The sequence below is a fragment of the Podarcis erhardii genome (genome assembly GCF_964252035.2).
Source record: "Podarcis erhardii genome assembly, chromosome: 14".
Taxonomy (NCBI): domain Eukaryota; kingdom Metazoa; phylum Chordata; class Lepidosauria; order Squamata; family Lacertidae; genus Podarcis; species Podarcis erhardii.
Genome location: NC_138503.1, coordinates 7,016,208 through 7,035,273, shown reverse-complemented (window position 1 = coordinate 7,035,273; position 19,066 = coordinate 7,016,208). Strand labels below are relative to the sequence as shown.

Genomic DNA, 19,066 nt, shown 5'->3' with positions numbered 1-19,066 from the left:
CAACCCACCTCCCTACTTTTTCCTTGTGTGTCATCATGCAATACTGTTCTGATGTTTTGATCTGTGTTTTAGCTTTTATATATCATATGTTTTATTCTTATGGTAAACTGGGGGCATAAATCAAATAATAAACAAATGATTTTTTTAAAAAAATGTCATTTTAGACTGTAAGCCCGACTGCAGGGAGTGTTTTAACACAGATTTTTGTCAGCCACTCTGAGAGCCACAAACAAATGGAGGAACCAGGCGCCTCCAAGGTGCCATGTTTGGTTGCGCAAACTGTGGGTCTCCAAGGATTTCTTACTGAAGTCAGTGGGGTAGGGGAATTCCCCAGGAGCTACTCTTTGTCCCTGTAGGTTTGACGTTTGCAGAAGCCTTGATTTAAGGTAGCTTCATAGCTGCTCTTTCCAGCTAAGGCTCCCTTCAAGTGTGATTTTACTTAGGAAAGTATTTGAGGTGTGTGGAGGAGAGGGTGGGTAGACTGTGTGCCTGTCCTTTTTTGCCACTCAACTGTAGATTCACAGTATGAGGCAAACTTAACACATAACAATCTACACACATTTCCCTCCCACCCCCAGTGTAACATTATAGTGACTCTTGAAACAGGCAGCCTGTTTCACATCATGCAGAAGAATCACGTATAAGTAAAATAAATAAATAAATCACATGTGCAGGTGGGGATGGAGAAGAACAGACCCTGTGACTAGTCCTTCCCTCATTGTTGTGGCAAAGACATTTTCTGTTTTCCCAGGCTTTTGGCAACCACGTTTAGGTTACCAAAAAGAGACCAGAGCTGAGGTATTGTTTTCATTGCTGTGGTTTTAAATTGTATTTTAGGATTCATATTTACACTGCTTTGAGAGCTACTGTAAACCATTCTGAGAAAACTTCATGACAGAATGTAATCTTAAAAATGTATTATAACAGCAACAAACAATAGTAAAGAATGTGTGAAGAGACCGGGAATGTGAATCATAATAACATAAAGACCTGGTGTTCTAAGACCTGACTAGGTGATTGTCACAACTTCTTTGCACTCACCTGTGTCAGCATCTGCCGAATCCAAGCGTTTGGGTCTTTGGTTTGATTCTGATGCTTCCTTTGGCAGAACAGCAAGTTCCACCACGTTGGAGAAAGGCCCTTCCCCCACTTCATTGGATGCAGCTATTTTAATGAGGTAGATGTTTCCTGCCATCAGGTTCTCCAGCAAAGCCATTGTTATAGTTCCTATAGGGGAGGGAGACAAAACAAGGCAGGAAGATTGAATATCATGTTCCCTGAGAGCCGGACAGACCCATCTGACTTTATCTGGACCCTGGTGCCCTTCAGCTGCTGCTGGAGTATATCCCCAGGAACCCTGGCTGCACTGGCTGGGACCAGTGGAAGTTTTGAGTCCAACATCAGCTGGAGAGCTGATCCAGAAAAGCTAAGTAGTAGGGTAGACCGGAATAGAGATGATGGCCTCAACCTGCTTATCAGTATAAGAATTCCTCACTTTCTACACGAATATGCTGTTGAGTTGGACCCGGTCGTTTATAAAAGGATGGTCAACCTGTAGTCCTCTAAATGTTTAATCTCATAAATGTTTAATCTCATAAATGTTTAATCTCTTTCTTTAAAAGAATTTCTAAACCAATCAATAGTCCAAAAGTCTCTTAATAGTTCTTCTTCAAGAAGAAGAACCTTCTCAGCCCCACCTCCTTTCTCCTCCTCTACCACAAACCAGGCAGGCAGAAGAAAAATCTAGCTGAGCAACCAGCCCTCATTCCAGGAGCATCCTCTGTGTTTCCAGCAGAGTTGTGGGTGCTAGGTTTAAATATTGCTGCCTAGCTGAAGCACACAAGGGAGGCTGGCTTGCTCCCTTTTCTCTCTCCCTTCTGATATCTGAGTGGAGGAAGCAACTTTTGCAACAAAGTTCAAGGTGAAACTCTGGATTCTATCAGACAGTCTATCACCCAGGAGGCGAGCCCTGCTTAACAGGGCTGGTAGCATTTAGCAGAAACAGCAAGTTTAGATTTACCTGGATAAAGCTGGGAACAAGCTCTCCACAGCCACCTTGCCACAGTCACTCACTCACCTTCCCGGTGCAGGACTTGCCACTCGCCAGCGATCCAAGCTTTCCTTGATGCATAGAGGATTGTGTAGCGTGATATGACAGTGCCAAGCCCACCGGGAGGCTTCCAGGAAACCAAGGCTGTGTCTTCCTCTATCAGAGTTGCCTTCACTCCCAGCGGAGGACCAGCTGGTGCTGGGGGGAAAGCCACACAGAATTACTGGGAGGCAAACAAATCAGCAAGCCCTTGCCTTGAAACCCCCCTGTCCAAACACACTGGAAGGTCCCCAAAATTGCTTGCAATGTAACTAAACTTCTAGATGCCAACTGAAGAATCCTCTCCCATGGACACAAATGTGCCCTCAGCTTAAATTGTCATTTTTGTTTCCCCCTTTGATGTCCAGAGCCACCACCCTGAAATTCATTGCTTGGGAACAAGATACCCAAAGGGTTTGTAACACCTGGCATCCACACACATCCAAACATGCCATGGCAGGTGATCCAACATTGGCAAAATGTACAAAAAAACATCCTTTGCATGGGGATCTTGCCCACTGCCCAGCTGGTCAAAGGGAACTGGGGCTGCTGGGTAGTAACCCAGAGCATGATGACATGAGCATTTCTTTACAATGTCACCCTCACCTTCTGGAAGCGTCGTGTGGTAGACCACAGGACTCCAAGGGCTTGAGAGCTGATCCACATGTAGCCGAACCGCAAACTCATACTTAGTACTTGGCTCCAGTCCCTGAACCATCATATGAGTTTCTGAGCTGTAAACATAGAAACATGAGAAAGCAAAATTTAATACCAGGAGTGACTGATCCGTTTTCCACCAAAGTGACCTGACCCTGCTCCCTTCTGCAAAACCCAGAAAATGTGAAACTTAAAGAGGTATTCTAATGTTTCTACAGGATGGCTGAAATATAACACTTGAGAAGGAGGACTCCATTTTCTGGCCCATCAAGAAAGCAACACCTGCTCTGGATTGCAGAACCTGAACACTTACAAGCAAGGAAGTCATAAATTTCCAGCTCACTCTCATTATTGCCCCAACATGAACAATGACATGTCTGGTCTACGTGGCCTCTCCAGGAAATGTGCCATGACTGGCCATATATCATATGGCCTTGAAGAGATTGGCATCCGCTAATTGATAAAAAACATAACAGGCAGGTCTCTAAGTTCACTAGGCATTGCCAAGTGGGTAGATCATGGCCTCATCGCTGTGACCTCATATGTGGCATTTGTAAGCGATGGAGCCAGAGGCAGGAAGACTTTGGAAACTGAAAAGAAAATAGTCTAGAAAACATATTGCCCTTAAAAAGCCTAATATCTGAATAAGGGCATTACTAAATACTTAATTATTTTTTCAAAGTTTTTTTTAGCGTTCCCTTCTGGGGGGAATGCTTCGATTAAATATACTGTAATTTAATTTATTGATACATTCCACAGCCTGTTGTATCAAGACCACTACCCCCAAATAAAATACATATTAAACCTCTACCCATACACATAAGACAAAAAATTATATTGTGTTGTTTACAAAACCTTTTTAGGAAGGAGAAATTCATGTCAGAATAAGCTTATACCCTTAACGCTTGGGGTCTCCATAACCATTAACTGAAACTAACTCCAGGTTATATTTTCCTGAGCTTGAAGCCTTTACAGCAAGAGAGGCCACTTTCCAAATCACACATTGACTAAAGAGAGCCTGGTTGCTGGATCAGGCCCAAAGCCTATCTAGTCCAATATCCTGTTCCCATAGTGGCCAACCAGGGAGGAAGCCTGAAAGCAGAACCTTGAGAGCTGGAGCAACAGCACAATCCCCACTTGTGAGTCCCAGCAACTGGCAATCAGATGTACTTACTGCCTTTGACAAATGGAGAGACTGGTTGTCTTATACATGAATTTGTCTAAAGCCATCTTATGGTAGCAAATCCCAAAATTTATATCTTATGGTATCACCCAAGGATTGTGGCTGACGAAGAGGAGGAAGAGCAGCTCAATTTAACCAAGTTGAGATAAACTGAATACAAACAGGCCCCAAAATGAACTTGCCCTGGAGCAGATCTGGGGGCTTGACTGGCTTTGCAATCCTAGATATTCCATAAAAATGCCAATTAAAAGAACCACGAACTATCTGAAGGGAATGGGGGCAAGTATAATTATCAGAACGGATGGTACGCACGTCTGGAGGTAGAGGACCAGAGAGGCATTCTGTAGCCCAACAGGGTTGCAGCGGAGAGTGTAGTTAATGATTTGTGCAGAGGTGAATGCAGGTCGTCCCCAGTGCAGGTAGATGGAAGAAGAGGTGTTTGCTTTGGCATAAAGGTGGTGAGGTGGTGGTGGAGGCAGGACCATTCGGTCACGGACAGCTGTGGAAAAGAGGAGAAGAGGCAACAAGGAACGTGAGTCGCAAACGGCTAGGAATGACAGGGAGAGTTTGAAAACTAGACTAATATCCCATCTTGTGAAAGGACTCATAGCAGTCAGTGTGAGGGTTTAAGACCTCCAGCCACTAAAGAGTCTTAATAAATCAAACAAGTCTATGATCACTCCAAAACTTATGGTAACAAGCTCTCAGTCCATTGGAACATATGCCATGGACTTGACACATTTTTTAAAAGCCCTTTCCCCATAGGCATAGACTTCACAATATTGACCTAATACCAAAAGCAGTTAGAGGGATTGCAGAAAACAAACAGCAATCACTATATCCATAAAATAGAACCACAGCTGGTGATTTCCATAAAATAATTCAACACTTACAGACACATCCAGGAGTGCTGACCGTCTGATCTGCCTGGTAGCCTTCTTCCACACTGTTGTAGGCCAGGAGTCTGACATGGTACTTCCTTCTGGGATCTGCAGAGATAAGAATATTTAATTAATCAACTGAGACCCAGGGAGACCCACTCAGATTCTTCCTCATTGGACTCAGACAGCTCAAGACACTGAACTCTACAGGGCGCAGGTGCCTCACTGAAAGATGCCCTTCATTTAATCTCTTCCATGATGACATATTGGGAGGGGCGCATCTATGGCCAAAGAAGCTCCCCTGCATGCTGACACCATGATCATGATGGTCTGGAGGTGACCATCGCATGGATCACAGTGGCGAGGTCAGGGCGAGAGAGGCAAGGAGCCAACTGCTTAGCTTGGCAGAGATGAAAAAATGCCGCCTTTGTTGTAGCTGCAACAACATGGCTGCCCCAACTCCTTCCTTGCCCTTTTGTATTTAAGGGCAGGCTCAGTGGCATAGGAAGAGGTCTGCATATGAAGTGCCCTATACACTTACCGGTGCTATTTGCCTAACAAATGACAGCAAGTTTGTGTACCCATTGCTACAAGTGCTACCAGCAGAAAGAGTAAGAGAGGCCTCACTATCACCCCAGGAGTTGCATAGAAGGCTGCCTTACGCAGTATCCATCCTTTGGTCCCCCAAATCAGAGTTGTCTACACCCACCTACTGGCAGCTACAGTTCTCTGGGGCTTCTGGAAGAAAGCCTTTCCTAGCCCTACCTAGGCCAGCAGGAGACAGGTTGTGGGCACTGGCGGAGGAAGGGGGGGTGCGGTAGGTGCAGCCCATCCCGGGTATCATCCCTGGGGGTGATGACATCGCTGCCCCGCCCCCTGGGATGTTTGCCCCACCCCTACAGGCGGCTAGCCCACCGCCTCTGATGGTGGGGCCTTCTTCATGTGAGACAGCTGTTCTGCCACTGAGCTGTGGCCCTTGGCAGCTTATGGATGAGCAGGTGTGACCCATCAGGTGAAGGACAGCTTGGTGGAGTAGCTAGAGGAGGGGTGGGGAACTCCAACTCCCTTCATCCCCAGCCAGATTATTGTTGTTGTTGTTGTTGTTATTATTATTATTATTATTATTACTATTATTCCCTGTCCACCTGGCTGGGTTGCCACTGTCTCTCCATCAGCCTAAGCCCTGGGGGGATGCGGGTTCAAATTCCTGCTCTGCCATGAAGCTCTCTATGGGACTTCAGTGCAGTCACCAACTCCTAGCCTGACCTACCTTACAGGGGAGGGTAACTATGGGATGGGGTTCTGAGTGCCTTGGAGGAAGGGTGGGATAAAAATACAATATATAAATAAGAAGTTCTGGTGCTTGCAGTGAATTCAGCTTCAACAAAACTTTTAACGAAACATATCTGCAGTTGAAGTTCTTCAACAGGCAAGACAGTGTACCAATATCTAAATTGTGTTTTTGGAGGAGGATATGACAAAGAAACTCCGCCCCCTTTCAGCAGTGTGCGCCTCCCGTTCTTTTATACTTCGCCCCCCTTTGTCTGCTTCCCTCCTCCAAAAGGGTCCTTTGATCTACGAGCATCTGGAGGCGATGTCGTTCTGCAGCAAGACACCAGAGGGGGCTCCTGCACTTCCCCTGAAAGAGGAAGACACTCTTTAGGCTCCCCACCCTCAGTTTAGGCAAAACTGCAGGCTGCACCCCCAACCCCCATGGAAAGAGCTGGGGGGAAATGGCAAGAGGCAAATGTCAAAAAGATCTATTCTAATGAAATCCAGCACCAGCTCCTTCCTTCCTTCGCTAATCCTCAAAGATGCAGTGAAAGGCACAAAATGGAAAAGCCTTTCCTGAAGAGATTTTGAAACCACAGAACAATCCCAAATAATCAGCAAGGAAAGGGATGTGAATTGGAGGTTAACATCGTGTCTCCAGCCACACTTCTGACTGATGAGCGCAAACGTCTTGTATGATGGTGGCAGAAGCAATTCAAGCTCCCCAAATTCATGGGTTCAACAAAATCAAGGCAAGACTGTCTCCACTTACAGGGGACCCACCTAACCACTGGAACAGAAGGGATTAAGTGAAACAGAAAGGGCAAGCGAGTCTGTCCAGACTTGGCACTGGATCTCTAATCCGGCCCTGGTGTTAAGTCCAGCTGTTCTGAAGGTTTCACCCTCCCCAAAATAAAAGGCAATGAGACAGACTCTCCCACAGCCACAGCCCCCTGGCCTTTCAGAGGAAGATGGGCATGATGCTATGAGGTACCGCTTCAGTTTGCTGCTGCTACATCAGTCAGCACAGAGCTGCCTCCATGCTTTCCCAGCAGAACCCTGAAGAGGTGTGTGCCAGGCTATGCAAGAAATGTAGCTTTCCATGACCTCTGCATGTAAAAGCAGGAGAAGCTGCACTGGTTGGACTTCTGTTTGCCACAAAGCTATTAAAGTAGATGGTAAGGTAAAGGGACCCCTGACCATTAGGTCCAGTCGTGGCCGACTCTGGGGTTGCGGCGCTCATCTCGCTTTATTGGCCGAGGGAGCCGGCGTACAGCTTCCGGGTCATGTGGCCAGCATGACTAAGCTGCTTCTGGCGAACCAGAGCAGCGCACGGAAACGGCGTTTACCTTCCTGCTGGAGTGGTACCTATTTATCCACTTGCACTTTGACGTGCTTTCGAACTGCTAGGTTGGCCTGTAGGCCTGATGTTCTCCACATCTATATTAAAGTCTACATCAACAAAATGAGGTAGCTGCCCTAAATATGCCCAGTGCCATATAACTGACAGAAGGGGGAGACCATGTGCTCCTTTTCATTTTTTAAAAAAGGTATGGCCTCTTTCCTAACTAACTGGGTCTCCTCCTGACAAAGTTTCTTGTCCTCCCAAAGAATTGGTTTTAAATCTCTGTGCAACTATTGGAGAATTTCTGGATGAAAGTGTTCAAATCCTTGCAAATCTTTTGCACACAGGAATCACCCCATGCCTTTAAAACCACGGTTCCCTCGTTGCCAGCAAGTACAAAAAGAGGGCAGAATTCATTTCCCACAATTATACATGAAGCAAAAGACAAACAAACAAACAAAGAGAGACAGACAGACAGAGACAGAATTGGAAACACAAGGGAGATCCATTCTCTCTTGCTGGTCCTGAATCAGAGGCTGGAGAGAGGGTCCTGTTGTGGATGGTCACAGCAAGTTTTGTGAAGTTTTTTTTTGGGGGGGGTGTCCTGGCAAAAGTTTTGCAGAAAAGCATCTGTTTACATGGAGGTCACAGAAGTGCAATGCTGCAATCCCAAAAAAAACCCTGCCATTGTTTCTTTCAGCTGCTACATGTTTGTGAGTCTCCAAAGACGGCAGAACTGAGCCAACAGGTCAGGGCTAGATAAAATTAAGAAGGAATCTGAGGTCAGGAGCATGAGTGGCTTTTCTCTTCTTTCAGAGCAGAGAATCCACCCCTCACCCCTCCCTGAAGCCTCTCATTCATTACAGATGAAGGTTTGAGAAAGCAAAGGGGATGTGGGGGTGAGCAAGAAGACAATGATAACATTTCATAATAAATTGGATATGTGTGTTGATGTTGTTGTTGTTATTGTTAAAGCCTTGGGAGGGGAAACAGTCTTTCTTTTTTTAAAAAAAAATGTGATCACATATTAAGCTGTGCCACTGGACATTATATTGTTTCTGACCTGAAAATATGAGAGCCAACAGAAAATCCGTTGGAGGCCTTGTTGCAGCAGGGACTTCAAGTCAGCAATTTACTCTTAAATCTCAGCCAAACTGACTTGATGAAAGTTTCGCCCAGGAAATTTTTCAGGTTAGCTTGCTGTGGTTTTCAAAAAATGCTCCTTAACAAGAAACAGGAAGAATTATGGGTTGCCCAGGGGGCGTTCTAAGGCACACACCTCTCTGGCCAAATGTCCAACTTTAATTTAATCTTTTGTGCTTCTGTGAAACTCCCCGTTCCATTGTTGAGCTGCAGTCCGGCTGCAGAGCCTTGCTGGGGTGACTGGGCTGCCCCCAATCCCATCCCCTCCAACACAATAAACTCCAGATAATCATTCAAGAGGAGGCCAGCAGAAAGGGCTGCTCTGACATCTGGGTCGTGGCCTTTGACATGGGATCTGGGACTCGCCAGAGTCTGCTCCAAGCAACAGAGGTCCGGGGGAATTGGGGAAGGGGGGAAGGGTGGGAACAGCCGGCCCAGAGAGAGAGAAACCCGATCCTTAGAAATGCACGTCTGAAGCACAGAAATGTAAATACACCAGAAACCGATTACGAGAATAAGCAAAGGCGTTGTGAGTTCAAGGCATAAATAAAGGAGGAGGCAACCAGGTTTGCTGCAAGAGCTGAGGAGGCTGTTCAGAGCAAGAGGAGGGGGAGACAGGGAGAGGGGAGAGGGGCCCTCTCCAAAATTACTTCCTCTCATCACTGATGGGGGGGGGAGCAGCTCATCAATGCATCACTTCTGTGAAGGATCAAAGAAGACTGGCTAGTTAAGTCAAATACGCGCTTGTAAATATTGTAATTGATGCAGAGTTTCAGGGTTGGTTCATTTATTTCATTTATTTATTTCCTTTTATATACCACCCTTTTCCTCCAAGGAGCTCAAGGTGGCATGCATAGTTCTCCCCCTCCCTATTACATCCTCACAACAACCCTGAGAGGTAGGTTTAGGCTAAGAAAGCGTTTCTCAAATCTGGGTCCCCAGCTGCTGTTGGGACTACAGCTCCCATCATCCTTAGCTAGCAGGACCAGCGGTCAGGGATGATGGGAGTTGTAGTCCAGCAGCAGCTGGGGACCCAAGTTTGAGAGGCACTGGGCTGAGAGGGTGTCGACTGGCTGAGTGAGGATTCAAACCCTGGTCTCCCAGGCTACAGTCCACTCTAACCGTTAGGTCACACCTAACTAATGTTACAAGAGGTCTCTTAAATAAATAAAAAATATAGAGGCATGCTAACCCTTCAGGCAACCACAGTGGTTTACACTCCAGCTGAAAGGTGACTTGGGGGGGGGCGCTCCAATCTCTGCTATCTCTTCCACAAACTAAGTAACTGCATAAAACCCCAGGTTGCTAGAAACCAGATGGAAGAGTCCATGTTGGCTGCTGCCTTTTCCTGCTTATCTGTCAAAATCTAAAGACGCCAATTCTCTGGTGACTTGCCTCTGCTCCCTTGAAGGGGCCTCCGGACAAACATCACCTCAATGCCCCCCACCCCAGTGGGCTGGCAGTAAAAACATCACTGCTCTTACTGTCCACATCCCTGGAAAAAGGAGGGGGGAGAGGGAGAAGAGAGGCCTCCCTGGGGCAGCAAGGCCTGATTTCCAAGTGAAGCACCGTAAATCGGGGGGGGGGGTCGTGTGTGTGTGTGTGTGTGTGTGTGTGTGTGTGTGTGTGTGTGTGGAGAGGATGAAAACAGATGAATGAAGACCCTGCATGGCAATTCCACTTGAGGTAGAAGTTTATTTTATTTTATTTTATTTTTAGCTGTGCTTCTGAAGTTGCAATCAGCTTTCTTAAAACAGGTGTGGTGGTGAGATCAGGGATGGGAAGTTGGGGGTCAGCAACACAGCTCAAAAGCTAAAATATATAAAGGCATGCATTGGGGGGTGAGGAGTGGGGTAGAGCCCCAGGAATATCGGCTTTGTCCAAGCATTATGTCAAACCACCACTAGTGGTAACGTAACTATGGTTTGGTTGATGTCTGAATTGGTTAACTATGGTTTGCAGCCAGCCAGCCAAGCAGAATCAGAAGTCATGGTCTGAAGCAGCTTTGCCAGCCGTGTGTGCACTAACTGGCTCACATATGGTCTGAACTGACAGATTAGAAATATCTGAAAGAATGCCTCCTTCCCTACAGAGCCTCTTGGGTGCAGAGATTGCCAAAGTGTGCTCTCTTCTTAGTCCTTCTACCCTCAGAGGCGTAGGTGTAGGCATAAGCATAAGCGTGTGTGTGTGTGTGTGGTAGCCCAGGAAAGGGCCTTCTCTGTGGTGGCCCCTAAGCTGTGCAACTCCCTCCCACCACAGAGGTGCACCTGGAACCTTCATTGTACAGCTTCTGGAGAATGCTGAAGACACACCTCTTTACCCTGCCTTTTGACAGTTGAGAGGTATATTTTTAGGACCCACCTTACTTTTGTGATTGTGTTTTAATAAACTATTTTTAATGTTGTATTTTAATGTGACCTGCCCTGGGACCATCAATTGATGGGTGAGTAAATATTATTATTATTATTATTATTATTATTATTATTATTATTATTATTAATTTATAGCCATTGCTCCACCTCCAGGGGCTCCTGCACCAAAGGAACATGAGTGCTGCTGAGGTAATGACAAGCAGAGACAGGCAGACAAACTTTGCCTGGGCATCTGGAAGCTCTTGCCATATAGTTCTGAGTCCAAATCTAAATGATGGCTTGCCTGAGAAAGGCAATTTGGGTTTGCCTTAAAAAATCTGACTTTGCAGCAGGCTTCTGGCATCTTCTTATTGCCATCCTCTAATCTGGACCCCTTGCACTCGCTCTCGCCGCCAGGAGCCCTTCCTCCCTTTTGTTGCTGCCCAAAGGATTGAGCACAGTTCACTGGCTCTGCTTTGTAAGATGAGACGATGGCCCCTAAAACTCACCTCGTAGACAACAATCATTTAAATGGAATTACAGAGAAAAGGAGGCCATCTCGGGATGGAGGGGGGAGGGGAGGAGCCCCTGGACTCCTGGCCAGTCTCCACAATCAGGGAAAAACACATTTTAGGCCTGTGTTATGTGGGTGACTTTTCCGTCACAAAACCTCATCAACATGTAATAGCTGAAGAAGCTGCCTTGCAGCAGGGGGGCAGGCAAGGCATTGAGTCTTGTTTCACCCACCCATCTTTTGCAAAAAATAAAATAAATAAATGTCTGGAGGTGTGCGTCTATAGCAATATCATGCAGCAGGATACTTCCAACAGGAAGCTGGTACAGTGGCAGCTCTGGATGCGAACGGGATCCATTCCGGAGCCCCATTCGCATCCTGAAGCGAATGAAACCCACGTCTGCGAGTGCAAAGGTCGCGATTCGCCGCTTCTGCACATGCATGTGACGTCATTTTGAGCGTCTGTGCATGCGCGAGCAGCGAAACCCAGAAGTAACGCGCTCCGTTACTTCCAGGTCGCCACGGAGCGCAACCCGAAAATGCTCAACCCGAAGCTGCTTCAACCCGAGGTATGACTGTAAAGGAAATTATCTGCAGAACCCAACTGCACATGATAATCAAACTAGCCACCTGAAAGGAGCACACTGGATCACTTAAGCCATGGGTAGGCAAACTAAGGCCCAGGGGCTGGATCCGGCCCAATCGCCTTCTAAATCCAGCCTGCAGACGGTTCGGGAATCAGCATGTTTTAAATGAGTAGAATGTGTCCTTTTATTTAAAATGCATCTCTGGGTTATTTGTGGGGCATAGGAATTTGTTCTCCCCCCCAAAAAAAATATAGTCGTCCCCCCAAGGTCTGAGGGACAGTGGACCAGCCCCCTGCTGAAAAAGTTTGCTGACCCCTGTTTAGCGCTCAGGAAAGCGCCGTGTCCTTTCTACCCAAAGCACACCTGCACCATGTGAGTTTGCCATGCGCAGAGAGCAGCTCATCGTTCACAGAAAGACCTCAGGAAGTCTGTTGGTGCATTGGAACGCCATGGTGGCCTTGCCTGAAAAGTGGGGAGAAAGCAGCTTCTTCCCCCAGATTAGCCCGGCAATTGTCAAGGTGACCAGGATGATAAAGTGTCTTGCCTGAAAAGTGGGGAGAAAGCAGCTTCTTCCCCCAGATTAGCCCGGCAATTGTCAAGGTGACCAGGATGATAAAGTGTCTGGAAACCAAGCCTGATGAGGAATGGTTGAAGGAGTTGGGTATGCTTAGCCTGGAGAAAAGACTGAGAGGTGATATGATAGCCATCTTCAAGTATCTGAACAGCGGTTACATAGAAGATGGAGCAAGCTTGTTTTCCGCTTGCTCCAGAAGGTACGACCTGAAGCAATGGGTTCAAATTACAAGGAAGGAGATTTCGACTAAACATTCGGAAAAACTTTCTGACAGTAAGAGCTGTTTGGTAGTGGAACGATCTCCCGCAGGAGGTGGTGGACTCTCCTTCCTTGGAGGTTTCTAAGCAGAGGGTGGATGGCCATCTGTCATGGATGGTTTAGCTGCGATTCCTGCATTGCAGGGGGTTGGACTAGATGACCCTCAGGGTCCCTTCCAACTCTACAATTCTATGATTCTAAGTGAATTCCAGAGAACAGGAGACCAGCTTTCCAGGACTCCACAGATAAAGAAAGAGGAGACATAATTCATGGGCTCTTCATTCACACTCTGACTGAGATACTCCCTCTAAAAAGCTTCTCAACAGCAACCATGAGAAGATGCTACAAAATTTGTTTTAGCATCTGTTTTAGTGGCTGTCACACAGCAACACCTACAATCAAGCACAGGGCACACAGCGTTATCTTATGAACAATAATACATTTTTACACACTGACTGAGAGAATCCATTCAGGGCCCCCAAAACTTCCCCTAGAGCTATGAAATAAATTTCCTTTCAGAACTAACATTTCTCTGTTGGGCTGTCATGAGCCCTTGATGGCACTTTGACCCCTTAGAGCAGCAAAATGAAAACACCATCTATCATTCCTTGCACTGCAGCAAGGAGCAAGCTTTCATTGCAAAGCCATCTGCAGGCTGAAGACTCGCCAAGAAGCCCGGCCCTTCCAGGCGCTCTGGGCTGCAGATCAGGCGGACAGCTTACAAAGGCACTTGCTGTTTCAGTCCTGCTCTGGGGGGACGACATGCTTCACCTATTACCTATAAAGCAATTTGCTGCATTAGGAGGATAAAAAGGATGGATGGGCAAATGGATGTGGCATGTGGAGTTGTACAAGCCAGCCTATCTGGATGCTTCAGTGCCCCAGATGCCATTAGTCCATTTTGAACACACAGACAAGAGAAGGAAGACACTCTTCCTGACACCACAGGATTGTAACCCTAGGATTCCCTTTGGGACAATGCACAGCTAAACGGAAACACAAGCTTCAAACTGTGTCAGACCAATTGGCCCACCTGGCTCAATATTCAGGGGTGGGGCACCTGTAGCCCTTGACATGTAACAATTCCAAACACCCCTGGCCATTGGCCATGCTGGCTTTCACACCCAGAGCCCACATAATCTCACAGCTCACCTTCAAAATCTGTCAACAAATAGGGCTCCTGGAGTCTTCTGACCTCATCCTAGTCTTACTCTGGCCTAGTTTTTATGGGCAGTTGCCAAGGTGGATGGAACTTCCTCATGTGACCCACAGCCTTAGTCCCTTTCCGCTGCACTGCGCACACCCAGTTCCAGGCCACAGCAGCGTTTTATTACAGTCAGACCTCGTGTTGTGTCCGCTTCATGTTGCGTCCTTTCGCATTATGTCCCGCAGCAACCCAGAAGTACCAGAACGGGTTACTTCTGGGTTTCGCCGCTTGCATATACGCAGATGCAGTGTCAAATCGCGCTGCGCGCCTGCGCAGGCACAGCACTTCGAGGTGGGCATTTCATGTTGCGGACGGGCCTCCGGTATGGATCCCATCCGTAACACAAGGTACCACTGTACTCTTAAAGAGTCTCCATCGTCCACACAATATGGCACAGAGGCTGCTTTGCCTGCATGTCAGGGAGGCAGCTGCCTCCCTCAAATCAAGTAAATAAATAAAAATACTTAACTGACCAATTGCATCACAGATAACTTAGTTCTGACCCCACAAAAATACCTGCCCCTCCAAAATAAATCTTGGCAATCCCCATGTTTGCCTGCCCAATCCCCTGCCAAGGACTGGAAAGCAAAGAGACAACATGCACCAAACTTCAGAGTGTGTCAAAGAAACTGAGCCCCTCACACATACTCTCCTAAGAAGATGCAGTGCTGCACCTTTTGCACAGAGCTCCCACAGAAAGACAAGGGTTCTGCCGTGGCTCAGGCATTATGAGGAGTTGGAAAGGGCATTGCTTTGGTCACACAAACCCCTCAAAGCAGCCCAGCATTGTTCTCTTGCCCAAATACAGTAGTGTAAAGCCTGAAGGAGAGAGCTTTTGCACACTTGTGTTCATTGCAAAGGAATTTGTGCAGGATAATTTCTAAGGATTGTGCCTCGGGGGGGGGACGTTTGCTGTCCCAAGCAATTATTTGTTCATATAATAGGGCTAAGTCCTTTACACACTGCAGGAGGAGCAGGTCTCTGCCCAGAGGGGCTTACACTCCCAAGGAATCTCCAAGCTGGTGGGCTGGATGCACCTGTGGCACCTCCCTCAATTTGGCCATTCACACCCTGAGTGCTGCCATCCATTGGGGAAAAGGTAAATAAAGGCAAAGACCCCTGGATGGTTAGGTCCAGTGAAATTTGACAGTGGGGTGTGGTGCTCATCTCCGCTTTTAGGCCGAGGGAGCTGATGTTTGTCCACAGATGGCTCTCCAGGTTATGTGACCAGCATGACTAAGCTGCTTCTGGTGCAACGGAACACCGTGACGGAAGCCAGAGCACATGGAAACGCCATTTACTTTCCCGCTGCAGCGGTACCTATTTATCTACTTGCACTGATGTGCTCTTGAATTGCTAGGTTGGGAGAAACTGGGACAAAGCAACAGGAGCTCACCACCATGTATGGATTCGAACCGCTGATTGGCAAGCCCAAAAGGCTCAGTGGTTTAAGCCACAGTGCCCCACTTTGCCCCTCCATCGCAGAGAGGTTTAGAAAAAAGTTTCTATTGGCACTAGTGAGCTAAGGCTAATTTCCTCATGGGTGGGGCAAGAAAGGGAGGCAGCTGAGGAGGGAAGAGGGGTATGTGTGTGAGAAAGCACTTCTGTGGTGAATGGATTGTGCAGAATACTGTGCACGTGGGGGGGGGTGTATGTGTATGAGAGAGAAAATGGCTGGCTGGAATGTGTGTGTTGCAAGAGAATCAAATCAAAGGTATGCCTGGATTGCAAGAGCATGTGGGTGGGGGTAAGACAGCGGGGAAGGTGACTCTGGCTCGACCTACTCTTGGGCTTGGCTCCACCGTGGGTCTCAACAGGATACCCGCCTCCCCAGAGGGATGGAGACTTTAGGGGTGAGGGAGTTAGGAATAGGAGAAGGGGGTAAACAGGGGAAGAATATACAATTATGGCCACGCACGCATGCACACACATACAGCGGTACCTCGGGTTGCATACGCTTCAGGTTACAGACTCTGCTAACCAAGAAATAGTACCTCGGGTTAAGAACTTTGCTTCAGGATGAGAACAGAAATCGTGCTCCGGCGGTGCGGTGGCAGCAGGAGGCCCCATTAGCTAAAGTGGCGCTTCAGGTTAAGAACAGTTTCAGGTTCAGAACGGACCTCCAGAACGAATTAAGTTCTTAACCCGAGGTACCACTGTACTCAGAGAGGAGGCATGTGTTGGGTTGTGGGGACTAAAAGGTTTGCACCAAAGAATCCAGCTTCTTAGCCTCAGCCTCCCAAATGCGGAATGTTTACTCTTCATGAGATTATGCATCAGTTCCTGGAGAGCAGCAACATTTGATTGAAAACTATCATTGGACTTTACTCTTTGAGTATTGTGATTTCTGCTAACTAAACAAAGTTAAAAACAGACACCCACACCCAGGTAGGGCTCTCTCTCTCTCTCTCTCTCTCTCTCTCTCTTGTTCTTTTCTCTCCAAACTCTCTTTCATGTGCTAATGGCGGCCTCTTTTTTTCCTTTTCTTGAAACCCTCTTCCCATTTGACTTGGTCAGATCTTTAGAGACCTCACACATCTAATGGTCCCTCACATTCACCGGGAGGGGGTGGGGGTTGACACACGGTATGATTAATAGACAATGTTGATTTAATTTCCTTGAACAGGACCCGAGTTCCCTCTAAGCCTTCTTCAAAAGCCACTGCTTTTCAAATCAGGACTGAAAAGGATGGGACTTATCTCTGGGCAACATAGTTTAATTCTCTGTTTATTGGGCTTCACAAGCAAAAACACCCAGGAATAAGGCCCTTCATATCTACAACTACAAATGCAAATAAGTCTTTTCAAGGAGAACGGAAAACAACTTTTCTTTTCCTCCTTGCAAGGAGCTGCAAATAATTTCAAAGTACTGAGGGGCAATATATTGTTTGCTACTTAATTCAGTAATAGCCTAGAAGTGTGTCATTTTCATTACAGGGACATCTGGAAAGCTTGGTGGACGGTTTTTCAGCATCACAGATGCACTTTTAACAAACACATTTGTAATGCTAACCTACACACTCAGAAGCAAGGTCCACTGAATTCAATGGGACTGGCAAAGATGTGGTGGTGTTGCAGACATTTAAATATCTTTTCTCTTTACTAGGCTGCCTCCTGACTGTTGATACTGAGTTCTTTTTGTGTCTGGGCTGCTGTAATTGCTGAAAATAGGTGTTAACTGGATGTTTCAATTGTTCTTATTTATTGCTATTAATTGGGGAGGCAATGTATATTGTAAACTGCTTTGAGCTTTTTAAATGAAAAGTGGTACACAATATTTTAACATAAATAAAAAATAAAGTTACTCCCTAGCATAGGCTTAACATTTCAGCCTGCCCCATGATTGCATCCATTGCAGATGGAATTAAATATATGCAAATTCCTGCATGGAACAGACCCTGAAGTGATTCTTAGTTTTGCTTGCCGCCACACAACCAAAGACCCAAGTCAACCCCAAAAGTTTGGCCACATATTCCAAGCAAAAGAAAGAAAATAAAAACCACAGTCACACTTGGTTGTTCCATTTTGTTTTTAAGACAACCGAAACATGTACTCAAATGCAGAAATGCCTTGCACAAAATCTCAATTATTTGGGCACAGCTACAGGAGGCACCGTATCAACAGGGTCCCAACTTTTTCACCCAGACAGCTCTTTTCATTTGCCCACGTGTAGATCTTTATCTGCAAAGGGGGCTGACTCACACATGCCAGTCCTCAAGGATTAAACAAGCATGTGTGGATGAGTCCTTGCTTTGCTAGTTCAAAAGGGCGGCTGCCAAGCCAAGCTGCTGCCTCCTTGCCTGTCAACTGAGGAGCAGACCCACAATCACCAATCTCGCATCTCTACCTCCCTATTGCCCTATTACTAGAGTGTTTGCACCCCATTCCATGAAGATGTGAGCAGACCTGGAAAGGCAGAAGGAATGGAGCTTCTATGGTTGGGAATCTTCACCTTCCCAAGGTTTTGGTGAGTTTTTTCACTTTCATGCATTCTGGAAAAAGCCAATTTTGTCTATGATCAGCAGAGTGTGAGGAAAGGCTGTTTTCTTGCTGGATGCACTGCAATATTCTACTCTTAATAATTCTTTGTTTTAACTCTATCGGCCTTCAAATTCTATGCAAGGCTTTAATTTAAGTTCAGGGCACCTGCCAGCTTCTGAAAAACACCACACCAAGGCTCTCCATGATTTACTGGTTCAGCTGGTAATCAACTTAGCTGCTCAAATACTGAGTAGGGCATCTGTGCAAGCATCATAGCTATTTGGAGATCTTCTAGGACACTCCCCTTTCTGAGCCTTGTTGCAATGAAGGGGGAGGAATGCATAAGGAGAAGTCATTTGGATGGAGCTGGCCTGTGGGTGCATCCCAATAGCTTGTGCCCCAGGGTAAGTTGCATGTGATATAACGAAGCAAACACACTGCTTGAGACAACTTTCTTTAAGCAGTCCTGCAGCCGAGGCAGAAAACGCAAGTCCTACACTAGCACCTTGGTCCTTATTCAATGCTTGGCCTGGCTTGTGTGCCAGAACCTTGAGCCAGTTGATCTCATGGGAACCTAAGAGAAGTCCTGCAGCAGCAGGATCAGAACAAAGGGGATCCATCTAGTCCCAAGATCCTGTTCTCAGACTCCTACCAAATGCCCATTGTGGGAAGCCTGGAAGCAGGATCTGAACTCACCCCACTTGCAAGTCCCAACAACTCTTATTCAGGGGCATGTCATGCTGCCTCCAGCAGTGCAGATGGAACACAGCCATCATGGCTAGTAGCAACTGACAGAATTATCCTGCATGTAGTGTCCAGTGGCGTAGCGTGGGTTGTCAGCACCCGGGGCAAGGCAAGTAATTTGCGCCCCCTAACCTGTGGATTTGCGCCCCCTAACCCATGGATTTGCGCCCCCTAACCCGTGGATTTGCGCCCCCTAACCCGTGGATTTGCCCTAACCCCAGATGTTGCGCCCGGTGCGGCCGGCCCCCCCTGCACCCCCCACGCTACGCCACTGGTAGTGT

General features: G+C 47.0%; 1 protein-coding gene across 2 annotated transcripts in view; it reads right to left on the bottom strand.

The window, feature by feature from the left end:
* Nucleotides 1-19,066, bottom strand: part of PRTG (protogenin) — an 85,853-nt gene that overhangs the window by 10,413 nt on the left and 56,374 nt on the right. For both annotated transcript variants that reach the window (XM_081838764.1, XM_081838765.1), the window contains exons 12-16: nt 4,823-4,918; nt 4,242-4,428; nt 2,696-2,823; nt 2,078-2,248; nt 1,042-1,227 (exon numbers count right to left, since the gene is read on the bottom strand). In XM_081838764.1, the coding sequence (XP_081694890.1) occupies nt 1,042-1,227; nt 2,078-2,248; nt 2,696-2,823; nt 4,242-4,428; nt 4,823-4,918 (768 nt within the window). The remainder of the gene's footprint in view (nt 1-1,041; nt 1,228-2,077; nt 2,249-2,695; nt 2,824-4,241; nt 4,429-4,822; nt 4,919-19,066) is intronic.